At 45.3% G+C, this 15,309-nt stretch overlaps 1 protein-coding gene and 1 long non-coding RNA gene across 2 annotated transcripts in view; one reads left to right on the top strand and one right to left on the bottom strand.

Annotated features, from left to right (window-relative positions):
- Positions 1–15,309, bottom strand: part of LOC146810990 (uncharacterized) — a 711,140-nt gene that overhangs the window by 145,563 nt on the left and 550,268 nt on the right. The window lies entirely within an intron of this gene.
- LOC146810991 (solute carrier family 22 member 4-like) overlaps positions 8,052–15,309 on the top strand; it is a 381,961-nt gene continuing 374,703 nt past the window's right edge. Inside the window, exon 1 of the mRNA XM_085618044.1 lies at positions 8,052–8,648. Coding sequence (XP_085474170.1) covers positions 8,253–8,648 — 396 coding nt within the window. The 5' untranslated portion in view covers positions 8,052–8,252. The remainder of the gene's footprint in view (positions 8,649–15,309) is intronic.

Raw genomic sequence — 15,309 nt, 5'->3', positions numbered from 1 at the left:
TTGCCGATAGCAGCTAAAATCCTTGAGAGGGCGATAAATCAGGAGCTGACATCTTACCTAGACATCAATAATCTGTTGGATCTAAGTCAGCATGGCTTTCAGTAAGGTCATTCGACCGAGACAGCCCTAGACATGGCAACGGAGGAGATTCGGAGACAGGTGGATGGGGGGGGGGGGGGGGGGGGAGCGATCCTCATCCTCCTTGACCTATCAGCAGCATTTGACACTGTGAATCACACGGTGTTGGTGCGGAGGCTGAAGGTGTTGGGGATTGGGGAGGCGGCTCTTTCTCTCCTCTCCTCATTCCTAGTAGACAGGGAGCAAACTCTACACTGGGAAGGTCTACAGTCTGAAACCTTCCGTTTGCCATGTGGAGTTCCCCAGGGTTCGGCATTGTCACCGACTCTCTTTAACATTTATGTGACCCCATTTGCTAGTCTCATCAGACAGCATGGTTTCTCGTTTGTGTCTTCTGCCGACGACACACAGATCATCATCTCTGTATCAAAACAGTCGGAGCCGGTGGCCGCTAGACTCCATGCGTGCCTGGTTCACATCATGAGCTGGATGAGTGACAACTACCTCAAGATAAACACGGATAAGACAGAGGTCATAGAGTTTGGTGGCGGTCCGTCCCTGTGGAATCACACCTGGTGGCTGATAGAGGCGGGTGTATGCCCAATACCATCCATGAAGGTCAAGAACTTGGGGATCATCTTCGATGATCAACTGGGGTTTTCTGCCCAGATCAACCACGTAACCTCCACTTGCTTCTACATATTGAAGCTGCTGAGGAAGGTGTTCCCTTTCATTCCCAGGAGCTAAGAAAAACAGTTGTAGTGTCCTTAGTCTTGTCCCGACTAGACTATTGCAATGCCCTATTTGTAGGCATTGACAAGGCACAAAAGACTAAACTGCAGTCCTTATAAAATGCGGCCGCACAAATACTATTGAACATCCCAAAAGGTCACTCCACTTCTACTGCCATTAAATCGCTACACTGGCTTCCAATACAGCAGCGTATGGAATTTAAGGCCTTATGTTTGGTACACAAGACATTATATGGCAGCGGTGTTTCCGATTTGCGAAAAATCTTTCAGTGGTATAGTCCCACTAGAAGTCTTAGATCTGCTAATTCTGGTCTCATCTGTTCCACCAAAGTCCGCAGAGCTAGATGGGGGGGGGGAAGTATATCGCACTGTGCAGTCAGGCTGTGGAACCAACTGCCGACTACACTCAGACTCCAACCAAACATGACTGTGTTCAGGAAGGAAATATAAACATGGCTGTTTCCTAAGGCATAATTTGATCAGTACCAGGACTGTTAGATCTCTCCTCTCTCACACCAGCGCCAAGACGCCTCGGCATTGGAGCGCTCTATAAACTGTTATCCTATCCTATCCTATCCTATGGGTGAAGCCCTCATACCAAAACAGAGCAAAGACCCCACGGTCTGTGGCTCCCATCGCCACATAGCACTTCTGAACATAGACGCGAAGCTATACTCAAAGATACTAGCTACCAGGTTAGATTACCTGCTTCATGACTTGATCCACCCAGACCAATCTGGATTTATCAAAGGCAGGCAAATGCATGATAACATCCAGAGAGTTAGCCATCTGATCGAGAAAGCCACAAAGAAATCAGTTTTTACAGTTTTATTGATATTGAATGCCAATCCAAGGCTCCTGGAAAGAGGCCATAGTTGTGCCTGTGTTTAAAAAAGGGAATAAAAACGACCCTGCCTGCTCCAGGCCTATTTCTCTTATTGACGCTACCGTCAAGGTGCTGGGCAGGGTAATTCTTGCCCGACTAGAGACCTGGGTAACTAATAAGGGGATTATCTCGAAAACCCAGTATGGTTTCCGAAGGGGGCTGGGAACTACAGAGCAATGAATAAATTTGTCCCTGATCATGGGCAAGTATATGAAGACAAAAGGTGGTTCTATCCACCCTGCCTTCATGGACTTGTTCAGTGCATTTGATACCGTCAACAGGGAGAAATTGTGGGCGTTAATGGGAGAAATGGGCGTTGAAAAGGCTCTGATCCTACTTTTAAAAAGACTCCATGCTAACACCTCTGTCTCCATAAGATTCGGCCCACATGGGGAAAGGACCAAGCCCATTGCCTCTACTGAAGGAGTTCGGCAGGGGTGCATTTTAGCTCCCTTTCTTTTCCTGATTTATACAAATGGTTTGGAAGCGTTTTTATTAGGTAAGAAAATTGATTTTCCCTGTATTAGAGGCAACCCAGTCTCGCTACTCTCGTATGCGGATGACTCTGTGCTTATGGCCTTGATGGCCAATAGTCTACAAACGTCATTGGATGCCTTTACGGATTTTATGTCGGCCCTCGACTTGAAGGTCAATTTTTCAAAGTCTTATACAATGGCACGCGGCCCAAAAAAGACAAAAACCTGAAGTTTTAATGTAAGGGGTAACATTATTGAAAAGGTGGAAACCTTACCATATTTAGGGAACAAGTTTAATAAGAAGATGAAATGGGATTCCTTGGTCACGGCAAGGGCTCAGCAAACAAGTAGAGTTGTGGAGGGGCAGTTTAGGTTTGCCTGTAAGTTAGGCCATAAGCCAGTGCCTGAACTTGTTGCTTTATACAAAGCAAAATGCTTGTTGGTTGCATCTTACAGGGCAGATGTGTGGGGCTACCGAAAAAAACGCCTGTTACATATGGTGGAAAATAAGTTTATAAAACGCTTATTGATGATTCCAAATAGATCTGCCATTCTTTCTCTCACCAAGAAGTGGGGATGGATTATATAGAAGACCGCATTGCCTCTGCCACCCTGCTCTTATGGACCAAAATATGGGTGTCTGAAGAGTTACAGTTTTCCAGGGAGGTTACTGAAGACTGTATTAATTTGGATAAGTCTTTGAAGATCCCCTGGCTTCGTTTTGAGAGGTATAGGTTTTTTGAGATTGGGTTGGGCGAGTACTTTGACACCCCGATGAATATCCCTACAAATGCCAAGGTTATAATAAAAGAGGCGCATAACACCTGGGCAACCTTGCGTCATTCTCAGTTGGAGACATCAGGTCCTAGTTGCCCTTTTATGCCTAAAAAGCAATTTTACCTATCCTTCACCACTCATAGTCAGACACTTTTCTTAACAAGATTCTGCTTAGGCACTGTGCACTTTTTAGTGGCATTTCCCAGACAATCTGGGTGGATGGACAATCTCACTCCCTGCCCCTGTGACAATATGGCAACCCAGAGCACTCTGCAGTTTATTCTTTTTTGAGAACTTTACAAGGAACCGAGGAGAAGATTTTTGGCACCCCTTTTAAAGAATATTCGTCCATGTTGAGGGGTTTAGATTTCTGCACTAGCTGACCAGTTCTGTTATTTGCAGTGCTGTGTCAAATTTTATCAAAACTGCAATGGGTATAAGGAAATGTTATGAACCACAGTAACTGGTTGGGGAGAAGAAATATCCTGTATAGTCTCCTTTTAATCAAATATGATTTTTTATTGTCGATGAGGCAATTGTGATTTTATCTTTTATTAAGGATTTAACATTTCAATAATGTATTTTCTGTTTATCAAACTTTTGTGGTCTTGGTGCCGAATAAAGTTATTTTTTATTTGATATTGAATACCAAGAAGGCTTTCGACTGGGTGGAGTGGTCTTTTCTGTTCCGCATCCTCTGCAAATATGGTCTCTGCGAGCAATTTATCACCATGGTCAAGGCCAAATATGCATCACCGAATGCCAGAGTGCTGCTGAACGGAGTGAGCTCAGAATCTTTCCAACTGGCAAGGGGGACGAGACAGGGGTGTCATTTATCACCCTTACTATTTTCTTTAAGCATCGTTCCACTAGCGTCCAAGGTTCGGCCGACCCCGGAAATTAGAGGCATGCATTTGTATTCAATAGAACATAAGGTGTCGCTTTTTGCGGACGACGTTTTCTTGTCTCTCACTTCCCCCCAACAATCGCTGGTGGTACTCCTGGGAGAGCTGGTTCGCTTTGAATGGGTGGCAGGGTTCTGTGTTAATTTAACCAAAACCTTCTTGCTTAACTTGACACTGCCCGCATCCGAAGTGAACGTGATAAAGATCAGCACACCATTCCAATGGGCTAGGAGGGGCATCACATTCTTAGATATTAGAATTACTCCCGGTATTCCTTACCTCTTTCGAGATAATTATCCCCCTTTTCTTCGCAATTGAGGTCTGATCTTCACAGGTGGGCCCCATTATAATTGTCCTGGCTGGGGAGAATCCATGCAGTTAAAATGACCATATTGCCTAAGCTGCTCTCTCTTTTTCAAGGTCTTCCTCTTGAATTAAAACGTAGCTACCTTACGGCACTTCACACTTTAATGATTTGGTTTGTGTGGCAAAATCGTAGGGCACTTCTGCCTTACAAAGGTTTGCGTCTGCCCAGGCCCGCCAATCATATGGCCCTAACAGACTTCAAGCTTTACTATAAGGTGGCCCAGCTGAGGGTGATCCCAGAGTGGTCAGCCAGGGACTCAGATAAACACTGCCTATAAATGGACAGAGCAGTATTGGGGAAACATATCTGGGGCCTACTATGGAAGCTTACGGTGGACAGGACACGGAATGTTAATCTCAACACTTCTACTAGGACTATGCTTCACGTATGGGATGAGGTGCTTAGACATTCTTCTTGGACTACTTTCCCCTCGTCTTTTACACTTATTTGCTTTATTCCCACCTTTCCTCCGGCACTGCATTTGGGCCCCTTTAAAGCCTGGAGGGAGGGGGGAATCTCTGACAATATCTGATTTATTCCACAACTTGGACATTTTAACCTTTGAAAATAGCTGGCAGGAATTCCATCTTCCACCGATGGAACACTTTAAGTACACTAAACTAGCCCACTGGGTGCTTCAGCTAGCTGTGTGGGAGGCGGCCACTAGGAGCCTGCCCGCTACTGAAAACTTTGCTCGATGAGGGAGTGACGCCAAGGGGTATATCTCCTTTCTTTAAACTCTCTTACTAGATTCTCTGCTTACTACACATCCATGACCGAGGAACTCTGGGAACAGACGTTGGGGCACCATCTAGGAGGTTTGCTAGTCCAAACTTTGGCAGGATATTTTTCGATTTATTCACTCCATCAGCATGAGGGAGGCACATTATAAACTTTTGTTTGATTGGTACCTCTATCCTACCAAACTTAAACAAATCTTTCCACGTATGTCTGACCTTTGTTAGAGGGGTTGCGGCATGTTATGTGATTTCAAGCATATTTGGTGGAATATGCCTCCTTACAACGCATACTTTTTTCCCACAGGTAATTGCAACGTGGTTGTTACAACGACCACGTTGTAACAACGCATACCATTACCTCGCAAGTCGTAACAAGGACTTGCTCGGTGGGGTAGGGGGGTGCTGAATGTTGGAATAGTATAATTTACTATTCCAACTCCAGAATTTGCAACAGTAGGGAAGGTGATGGATTTTAAATCCAACACCTGAACCGTCCGCAAGTCGTTGTTCCGACTTGCGGAGTAATGGTATGCGTAGTTACAATGTTGCAATTGCCTGCGGGGAAAACGATTCATGGTAAACGATGTTTACCATTTGGTGGGTCTACCCGAGAGTTTGACCCTTTTGGGCGGAGATCATCGCCCAGCTCAAGGAGATTTTAGGATGCCCGGTCCCTTCTGACCCAGGATTTGTATTCCTTGAAGTATCAAACCATTGGGGATAAGTCAGTAATGTGGCTTTGCCTGGGGCTGCGAAAATGTCGGTGGCGGTGGCATGGAAATGTTAGGAGCCACCCACCATGACTCAATAGCATGCCAGGCTGTGGAGTGCAGTGACTATGGAGTGCATGGCAAGTATATTATCAGACACCTACAAAAATGTTGACTATATCTGGGGTCCCTTGGTTCAATACCTCTCAGTGGGTCTGCCACCAAGTGCCTGTCCTACCCTGACGAGAGCCCTACATCTTTTTCCATTCTGAAGCGAGGATACCTTATACGTGAGGGGGTCTGGGGGCGCAGATCGCTCCGCCATGAGGTGTGCCGGCTTTAGTATTGGTGGCACCCTGTGCGACAATGTTTGTTGGCACTCCCCATAACCACCTCTGCAGCGGATTCCCTCACTAGCACCCTTTAACAGTGCCCCTCAAGTCTCCATTAACCACTGTCTCTTAGATTCATTTAGTTTTATAGCACCACTCATACCAATTTAAGGTGTCAGAACACTTTACATCACACATACCTTGCACAGAGACAATCATGCGTGTGTAAATCAGTTTATAGGAAATGTTACATAAGACAGAGACCTACAAGGTGTAGGAGTCACATGCCATCCATACTGTTGTGCTGTATAGTTTAAGAGCCCTTGGTCTGGAAAAGCACAAATTCAGAATGTTAAAATGTAACACTATTGTTGGGTGTTTTCTTTGATAATAAGAATGGATTTCTACCCAAATGAACCCTTTTTGCAATATTAGGATAAGGAAAGATAGGGCAAAAAACATATAGCTGTAATATATTCCTTGCAGTTTCCACGCAGGCAGCTCTTTGAGGACAGTTTTACATTAGGATGTTAACTTTTAAACTGCAAGTAACAAAAGGATCTCTCTGACAAAAGCAATGACCCATTGACCTATGCCTGATCTCAATGGGACATGCTCTTTGCAGCAGGCATATTAACCCTCTGTGCTACAATGAGTCAAAACGTCCTCTACCAGACGAAGCTCCGGTCTCTCTCCACAAAGAACATTAATCACCGGAGTTATCGTGACATTTTTATTGATTTTATTGATCTAAACAGTCGACTCTCCTTCTACGTACCCAACAGGAAACTCCGCTCCGCCGACCATGCCCTGGCCACGGTCCCACGCATCCGAAGAACTACTTCCGGAGGCAGATCCCTCTTCCATCGCGCGGCCAGGACCTGGAACACCCTTCCCCTCTACCTGCGACAAACCGAAGACCTGCTGACCTTCAGGAGACAACTCAAGACCTGGCTCTTCGACCAATAGCAGCAGCACCTCCCCCCCCCTCCCCCCAGCACCTTGAAACCCTCACGGGTATGTAGTGCACTTTACAAATTATGTGATTGATTGATTGATGTTTGAAAATTTCTGGGATAAAGAACGTGGCATCTGATGCTTTTAAAACAATGAACATAGCGCCCCCGCCCCAAGTCAGCCCCCGGTGCGGTAGCACCAATCGCACTGCCCTAGAGCCGGCCCTGGGGCGCTAGCAGTATCCCAATTAGGAGTCGATGATCCCTTTTGTACAACAGAGTGAGTCCCACTGTACCATAGCACGTTTAGGATTTGGTTTGGTGGGGGGGGGGGGGGGGGAGGAGCGATGGGTGTTAGGGACTGCAGTATTGTTATGTTTTTTGTGCTGCCTGATGCGGGCAGTTTGCATATTATTGGAAAGTAGCTCGTTCCGTAAGCTAGGAGACACTGAATATGCCATGAGCTGTGTACTTTGGTGAAGGAACTGCACTGCATGATCTGTCCTGCTACTTGTACCTGAAAAATATTATAGACCGATTTGACAAAACGCAGCCACTTTGTGGCCAGTTAAGTAAGGTAAAACAGATCTGCTGTAACTTATGTCCGTGTTACTAAACCTTTCCTTTGCCACAACTCGTCTCGATCCCTTATCATATATCACCCAGCCAAGTACTTTTTTTTCAATTGAGCAATGAGTGAGGTCACCGTGGGGAGAGGATATGGAGTAACGGCCGGCGTTGCCGACCTTGGAGCTGGGGAACCCGCTAGTTCTAGTCTGGGCTCGACCCAACATCCCGTGATTCTGGGCGAAACTCTTAATCTTCCTGCGCCTACAAAAAACATGAATGTGTCCTTTCGTGGATATGTAACTGGTGCTCATGCAAAGGGCTCCAATACCTGCGCGGTCGAATTCGCGCTGTACAAAACTGCAAAAAATGACTGTGACATGAGGAAGGAGTACCTGACACCTCGATCCCTTAGTTCTGTCCAATAGCCAGTGCCGGGCTGCTAATTTGCATCTCCTTGGGGCGGGGGGCGTGTCGCTGCGAGGAGTGTGTTTGTGTAACGTGTAGTGATGCGCCAATGAGAGTTTACCCGCTTCCTCCAAGGTTGCCTCGGCTGACGGTCATGTAGGCTGAGTGCCGTGCACAGGGACCGTCCCAGGGCAGTGAAGCGAGTGACCAGGCAAGAACGAGACCCTCCTGCCCAGCACAGCGAGCTGCTTCCTGGACGGCGCCCCTCCGTGCCACCTCCTCTGCCCGCTGCACCGCAATGAGAGACTATGACCAATCGATCTCCTTCCTGGGAGAGTGGGGGCCCTTCCAGCTCACCATCTTCTTCCTGCTCAGCGCCAGCACGATCCCCAACGGCTTCAATGGCATGTCCGTCATGTTTCTGTCCGCCACCCCGGACCACCGCTGCCTGGTGCCCGCCAGCGCCAACCTCAGTGCCCCCTGGAGGAACGCCAGCCTGCCGCTGGAGAAGCAGGCGGACGGGACCCTGGCGGAGAGCAGGTGCCGCCGCTACCGTCTGGCGCTTCTGACTAACTTCTCGGCGCTTGGATTGACCCCGGGGGTGGACGTGGACCTGAGCGAGGTGCCGCAGGAGAAGTGCCTGGACGGCTGGAGCTACAGCACCGACGTCTACGGCAGCACCACGGCCACTGAGGTGAGGGGCGGGGGGAGTGGCAGTGGCCAGGACCTTTCCGTCTCGGCAGCATAGAGGCATGCAATGTACCCAGCATGGGCGGCGTGGCTGCTGCATCAGTGTTACATAAATCATGAGAAATAGACGAAATTATTCATGCAACATCATGTCATGCAATGTACCCAGCATGGGCAGCGGCTGCACCCGTGTTACATATATCATGAGAAATATTCGAAATTGTTCGTGCTGCAACCGACGTAAACAATTTGTCCGAAGTATTAAATATTTTAAATGCAATATTGTTGAAAGTTAACCGTTTTGTATACATACAATACCCCTACTTTGTACCATGTCCCAAATAGATCTGAGTGAGTGGTTGAGGCAAGCGAACCTTGCAGCCCTGTAGGAGATTGCTCCCCTGAAGGAATTCTAAAATTCTTAAACTTTATTCTTTCCTTCTCTCCATCCTTCTTTCAGAATTTTGTGCTTCCTTCTTACCATCCGTTTTTATTTTTTTTCTTATTGATTTCCTTACTTTTTTTCATGCTCTCGTCTTTTTTTATCCATTCATCCGGCCATCCAGCAATCCCTCCCATTTTTCTTTGTCTTTTTGCATCTTTCATCTCTTATTTCTTCTCACCAATCATCCGTTCTTTTCTTTATCCTTACTTCTTCCACCCATCCGTCCACCCATCTTCTATCCATATTACCCTCCTTCTATCTTTCCATTCATTCTATTTTACTTTTCTTTTCATTCCATAAATCTTTCTTATCCATCTTTCCCACCATCTCGCCTTCTCACCATGCCTCTATCCTCCTCTTTATCCATGTCTTCATCCATCCTCTCTCCATCCTTATCTGAATTTATCCGTCCATTACCTCTCCATGCTTCTCTCCTAGTCTAGTTGACATCCCTCCCATCCACTGCAAGAGGTTGCATGTATGAGACTCCTGGAGACCAAGCATCCAATCTAAGTCAATGGAGCCATAAACAAGAACTTAAAGGATTCATATTACACAGAACTGCCCAGTGACACTCACCCGAATAAAGAGCTAAATTGGGGTTGCCTTGTTACGTGAATCTAAAATTAGTCACTTCTTCTTGCTGTTGTGTAGCATTCTTGGCCACCGGTGTGGGACCAACATGGCCTTCAGTGTGACCCACTCCTAGCTTTCAGTGCTTAAACATTTCTAGCCCTAAATGGAGTACTATCTCGGTCTCCAATGGGAGACACTTCTGGCCACCAATTTGTGACAATTATGGGTCCTGACCCCCACCATGGGAAATCCTGATCTTTTTAAAACAGCTGTGCCCTTCAATATTAGACATTCATGGCATTCAAGTGTGACACTCCCTCTTCTGTGTTGGGGAATAATCTCAGGCTGTGTTGTGAGACACGTCTGCTCCAATGTGGGACAGTCTCGTCTCCAATGTGAGATTATCCTAGCCTCTAATGTGAGACACGGCCTTCACTGTGAGACGTGTGATTCGCCAATGTGGGGCAGTCCTGGGTGATCATATGGTACTTTCCTGGCCTCCGCCTCGAACATGGAACAATCCTGACCTCCTGTGTGGAACACTCCTGGCCTTAAATGTGGGTTACAAAATGGCTTCCAATGTGTGACACTCCCTGTGTCCATTGAGGAACAGTACTGGCCTTCAATGTGAGTTACGTCCGCTCCAGTGTTGGGCAAGACTTGCCTCCAAAGGGAGCCCATCTGGCTTCCAATGCCCCTTATGATCCTTCCCTCCAATGAGAGACACACTTGGCCTCCAGTGTGATTCACATCAGCCGCCAGCACGGCACATTCAAGGGTGATCCTCTGTGTTGGGACGCTCCTGGTCTTCAGTGTGGGAACATTCAGGACCTCAGTACGTGACATTTCTGGTTCCAACGAAGAGCATTACTGATGTGCAATGAAGACACATTGCCTCCAGAGTGAGACAAGCCTTGCCTCCAGTGTGAGAGTTACTAATGTGAGGCTTCATGGCTCCACTGTAATACACTCCTCATCTCCAGTGAAGGGCTCTCCTGGCATCCATTGCAGGCCTTTCATTCACTGCAGTGTGTAGCACTCCTGACCTCTGCTGTGTGATAATCCTGGTCTCCAATGTGAAACATGCTTGGACTTAATGCGCAGTACTCATGGCCTATTTTGTGGGACAAGCCAGACTACCAGTATGAGAAAGTTCTGTCCATTACATGGGCACTTGTGGCTTGCCTCCGATGTGGGGCACTCCTTGTCTTCAATGTGAGGTAATCATGAGTACCAATGTGTGCAATCCCGAGTGGTGATGGGGTCAATCCTGGATGACAAGGAAGGAGAGCCCTGTGCTCAGAGAAGGAACTAGATATTAAAGGATATTCATTTATATTAAAAAGGTTGTATCTCTGGATGCCAGTTATGGGCATTTCTGGATTTCAGGAATACCTGAGTGCCTTGGAGTCCATCTTCCATTTCTTAAAACTAGACATTTAGTCATCTTTTGACTCTTCTTGACACCTTCTATGTTCCTCCAAAACTGTCAGTAAAAGCAATTGACGCATTGAGGTGCGCTGTTTTTGTTGAATTGACTATCAATTATTAGCGACTATATTGTGTCTGAAATATTGATGCAATAGGCATCTATTGGAAGGTCTACTGCGTTTCCTCCATCCCATGTCCACTTGTAGTAAGGAAGGTGACGTTGATCCCCCTTTTCCTGATTGTGTTTCTAAGGGGTACAAATTACTTTGAAGGGTCCCACCAGATGCCGATCCTTTCTGAAGCTAGTGGGGTTCTGGCAGCCACTCTTTAGCCAGGCTTGCTTGGGGCAAATATCTGGATAGTTGGCAGGGTGATCACTGCTTCACTTTTGGAGTTGATTCTATACCTGCCTCCCAGAGGGCACTGGTAGTGCCCTTGTGCTCCTATGTATCTTTCTTTATAAATGTATATACATAGCATCAGGTGCAAAAGCCTCAAATTGAAACATAAAGCCCACATGTTATCCATGACCTCTCATTCACATAGCAGAAATTCTCCCACCTTTTTATTGTTAACTGTCTCTTGCCTTTATTTTCTCACCAGCAGCTCTGATTATGTATCTTACATGAAAAAATGTATTCTACCACCCAAATTGTGTATGATCTTTTACATTGTAGTTCTGTAGTATAAACAGCATTTCTCAGGAGTGTGGAACTTAATAACATATCTACTTGTCCATGGTGCAGGTCGCTACATAAATCTACTTGTCCTGTGACAAAATACACTTGTCCATTGTATGCCATGTAATGCAGCGATAAATTAAGGCAGCAATCTCACGATTTAAGAGCTCTGCTATATCCTCTCTGATTATGCCAGGGCTCATACCATAGTAGTGTTTGAATACTTGCAATCCCTTTATGTTGCCATGTTTCCACAGATCTACATACTGGGGCTGAAGGTAGTGGTAAGCAACAGTTCCAGTGTTGGAATGCCCTTTTGAGTCTGTGCAAACCTACTAACTTGCATATTTCAAGGGTTTTCACCAACTCTTCTCTAATCTTTCCATACTGAGAAAGGTTGGAAATTTACTCCTGAGAATGGCAGACATAAAACTTTCAGAGTTGGGGGAAAAAAGTGGTTGGAGGGAAAGTGAACCTGCAAACACTCAGATTTTCGCATGAGCAAATCTACACATGCATATTTGCTCATGCTAAAATGCAGATCAAATTTTTTTTCTAGCAGTACTACTTCTTGCCCTATTTCTGTAAATTTTAGTGAATTCACGAAAGCTGTACATCTGCAATTAATAAAAGGACATTTACCATGGGTGCACTTTTGAGACTTTCTTTGATAATTGGGCCCCTAATTAGGTCTGGCGTTAAGTATGACCTTTTGTGTGTTATTAAAATTCCCTCTCCCTCTCCTGGCTTCACTGTGAGTGACAGCATTCTGCTCTTTCACAAGGAGCATATCGGCACAAAAAGTAGTTTTGTTTAGTGCCAGGAACTACTGTGGCAATGAGTGCTTTTTGAGACCAAAAATAATTTTTGCTTTTGCCAGTGTTTGTTATAATGGTGAGGGCCTGGCAGCTCTCACCCCAATAAGATTTTACAAAAACCATGCCAAAACAAGTCATGCATTGACAAAAGTAAAAGGCTGACCACCAATTTCAGACCTACTGGCTTTGCTAATGCTTGTTTATTTTATTTTCCCATAATCTTATTGAAACAGGTTACACTGATTTTACAATTATGAATATTTTTGGGAACTACTAGCGTACACCAACACATTTTACTAAATGGTACCTAAACTTTTACAGTAGTCTAGCGAAATGTTTTTCCCTACTTTCATTTTTTTGTGAACATTTTGTTTTGAAAGCAAAGAATCATCAATCTTGCTTTCAAGATTCTGCAAATATTTGCATCTAATCAGAGAGCATTCTGGGAGCAGTATACATAGCCTCATATTGGTAAGCTTTGAAAACGTGTGTACACACTTATACTGAAACCACTGTCAGTAGTGCAGACCAAGCTTACAAAATTTACTTAGTGCTTGCCCTATTAATAAAGGCTTTCAATTAATGAACCATAAATTCAAGTTTGAACAGCATTAAAACATAGACAAAAATATGACTTTAACTGCAAACAATGCTCTTCCGTGATCCATAATGTGGTACTGTAAACTGGCAGCCAAATGGTTTGTGCTGTAGAGGGTTGGGCCTACTAGTCCCAAGGACAAAATAGGCATGAAAACTTGTTGCCCTTGACCCCAAACAATGTCCTGGGTGTCAGGCTATAGGAATTCCACATCCCTGATTTCTTGTTGCAATACCTAGTTCTTGCTCATTGAATAAATTCCAGAATATGGAAATCTTGGTCTCTGGCCTTTTCCTCTTGGGCCTCTATCTGGTCTGGTCACATGCTCTTTCAGTGCAGATTAGAGATGATGCATGGCCCTTCTAAAGCCTCCGTGATGCCAACTAGTTATCAGAATTTTTCAGTGGCCATTCACATAGTCTAAATATCAGGTTGAGAGTGGATCACTGGTCCTGAAAGAACCAAAGTTAGCATCAACAGTTCATGAGTTGATAAGAAACCCTCAATCACGTTTTATCGCAAGATGGTATTATAGCGGTATGTTCGGTTATCCGCTAGTGCTTAACAACGTGACAGCATCATCATAGGGTTACTGTGTGCTTCCTCCACCCGGAGGTTCTTACCTCTGGTTTTTCCAGTAGTGATCATAGAAGTGAGAATATACAGCCGTGTGTGGTGAAAGAATCCCAGTTAGTGTAGGTTAAAATGCTCGTAAAACCAGTCAGTAGTTTTAATAGAACTGGGTTCGAGTTGATTAAAAATGATTTACGTGCAGAATCAGACACTTTAGGGTCTGGTGCACTTAGTGAAAATGTTTAAAAGAATGTTCGACATGTTTCAGCCCTATCTAGTGCCCCTAAGGGTCAGGTGGGCTTTCATCAGGACCTAGTGTTCAAGTGAAGGAATCTAAGTTTCATAGGACTCCTTGAAGAGGGTGGAGTGAGTCATCCAACCAACGCGTTCAATTTGAACCTTTTTTTGCTCTAGTAGAGGATACCGTCAGGGACAGGGGTACCGGGGTAAGAGAGGCGGCGGCAGAACCAGTCGGAAACTCCCCAGCGCAAGAGCGGGGTCTAGCCTCCTGTCCCTGACGGTATCCTCTACTAGAGCAAAAAAAGGTTCAAATTGAACGCGTTGGTTGGATGACTCACTCCACCCTCTTCAAGGAGTCCTATGAAACTTAGATTCCTTCACTTGAACACTAGGTCCTGATGAAAGCCCACCTGACCCTTAGGGGCACTAGATAGGGCTGAAACATGTCGACCATTCTTTTAAACATTTTCACTAAGTGCACCAGACCCTAAAGTGTCTGATTCTGCACGTAAATCATTTTTAATCAACTCGAACCCAGTTCTATTAAAACTACTGACTGGTTTTACGAGCATTTTAACCTACACTAACTGGGATTCTTTCACCACACACGGCTGTATATTCTCACTTCTATGATCACTACTGGAAAAACCAGAGGTAAGAACCTCCGGGTGGAGGAAGCACACAGTAACCCTATGATGATGCTGTCACGTTGTTAAGCACTAGCGGATAACCGAACATACCGCTATAATACCATCTTGCGATAAAACGTGATTGAGGGTTTCTTATCAACTCATGAACTGTTGATGCTAACTTTGGTTCTTTCAGGACCAGTGATCCACTCTCAACCTGATATTTAGATACTTGTTAAAGAAGCCGAGTGGGTCGCAACTCCTTCTTTCTCCCTCCCCTTGATCTACACACATTCACATAGTCTGCCAGTGTGGCGAAACTACCAACCAGGGACTGTGCTTGGCATAGGTACATATCCTCTGCTGATCCTGCCTAATGCTCAATAAGCGGGTCTACAGCCAATTGTATTCCAAGTCAGGCTGCATGATAGGTGTTTACACCATATGACTCTCCTATATTTACTTAGGATGAGACCACTACAACACATGTCTGTCATCCAATACCTCTAACAATCCATGGCAACTAACCGCTTCCCTAGACAGGCACGTAATGAATGAAGAGGTCTGGCTGTAGCACTAGGACTGTGTGACTGGAGTACCACTAATGATAAATGTATTAAAACCAAAAGGCTGTAAATAAAATATTTGAGAATAAAAATGAATGAAGACATCTGT

The sequence above is a fragment of the Triturus cristatus genome, chromosome 7 (assembly GCF_964204655.1).
Source record: "Triturus cristatus chromosome 7, aTriCri1.1, whole genome shotgun sequence".
Lineage (NCBI taxonomy): Eukaryota > Metazoa > Chordata > Amphibia > Caudata > Salamandridae > Triturus > Triturus cristatus.
Note: the sequence above shows the minus strand (reverse complement) of the source record. Positions and strands in the feature narration are given on the sequence as shown.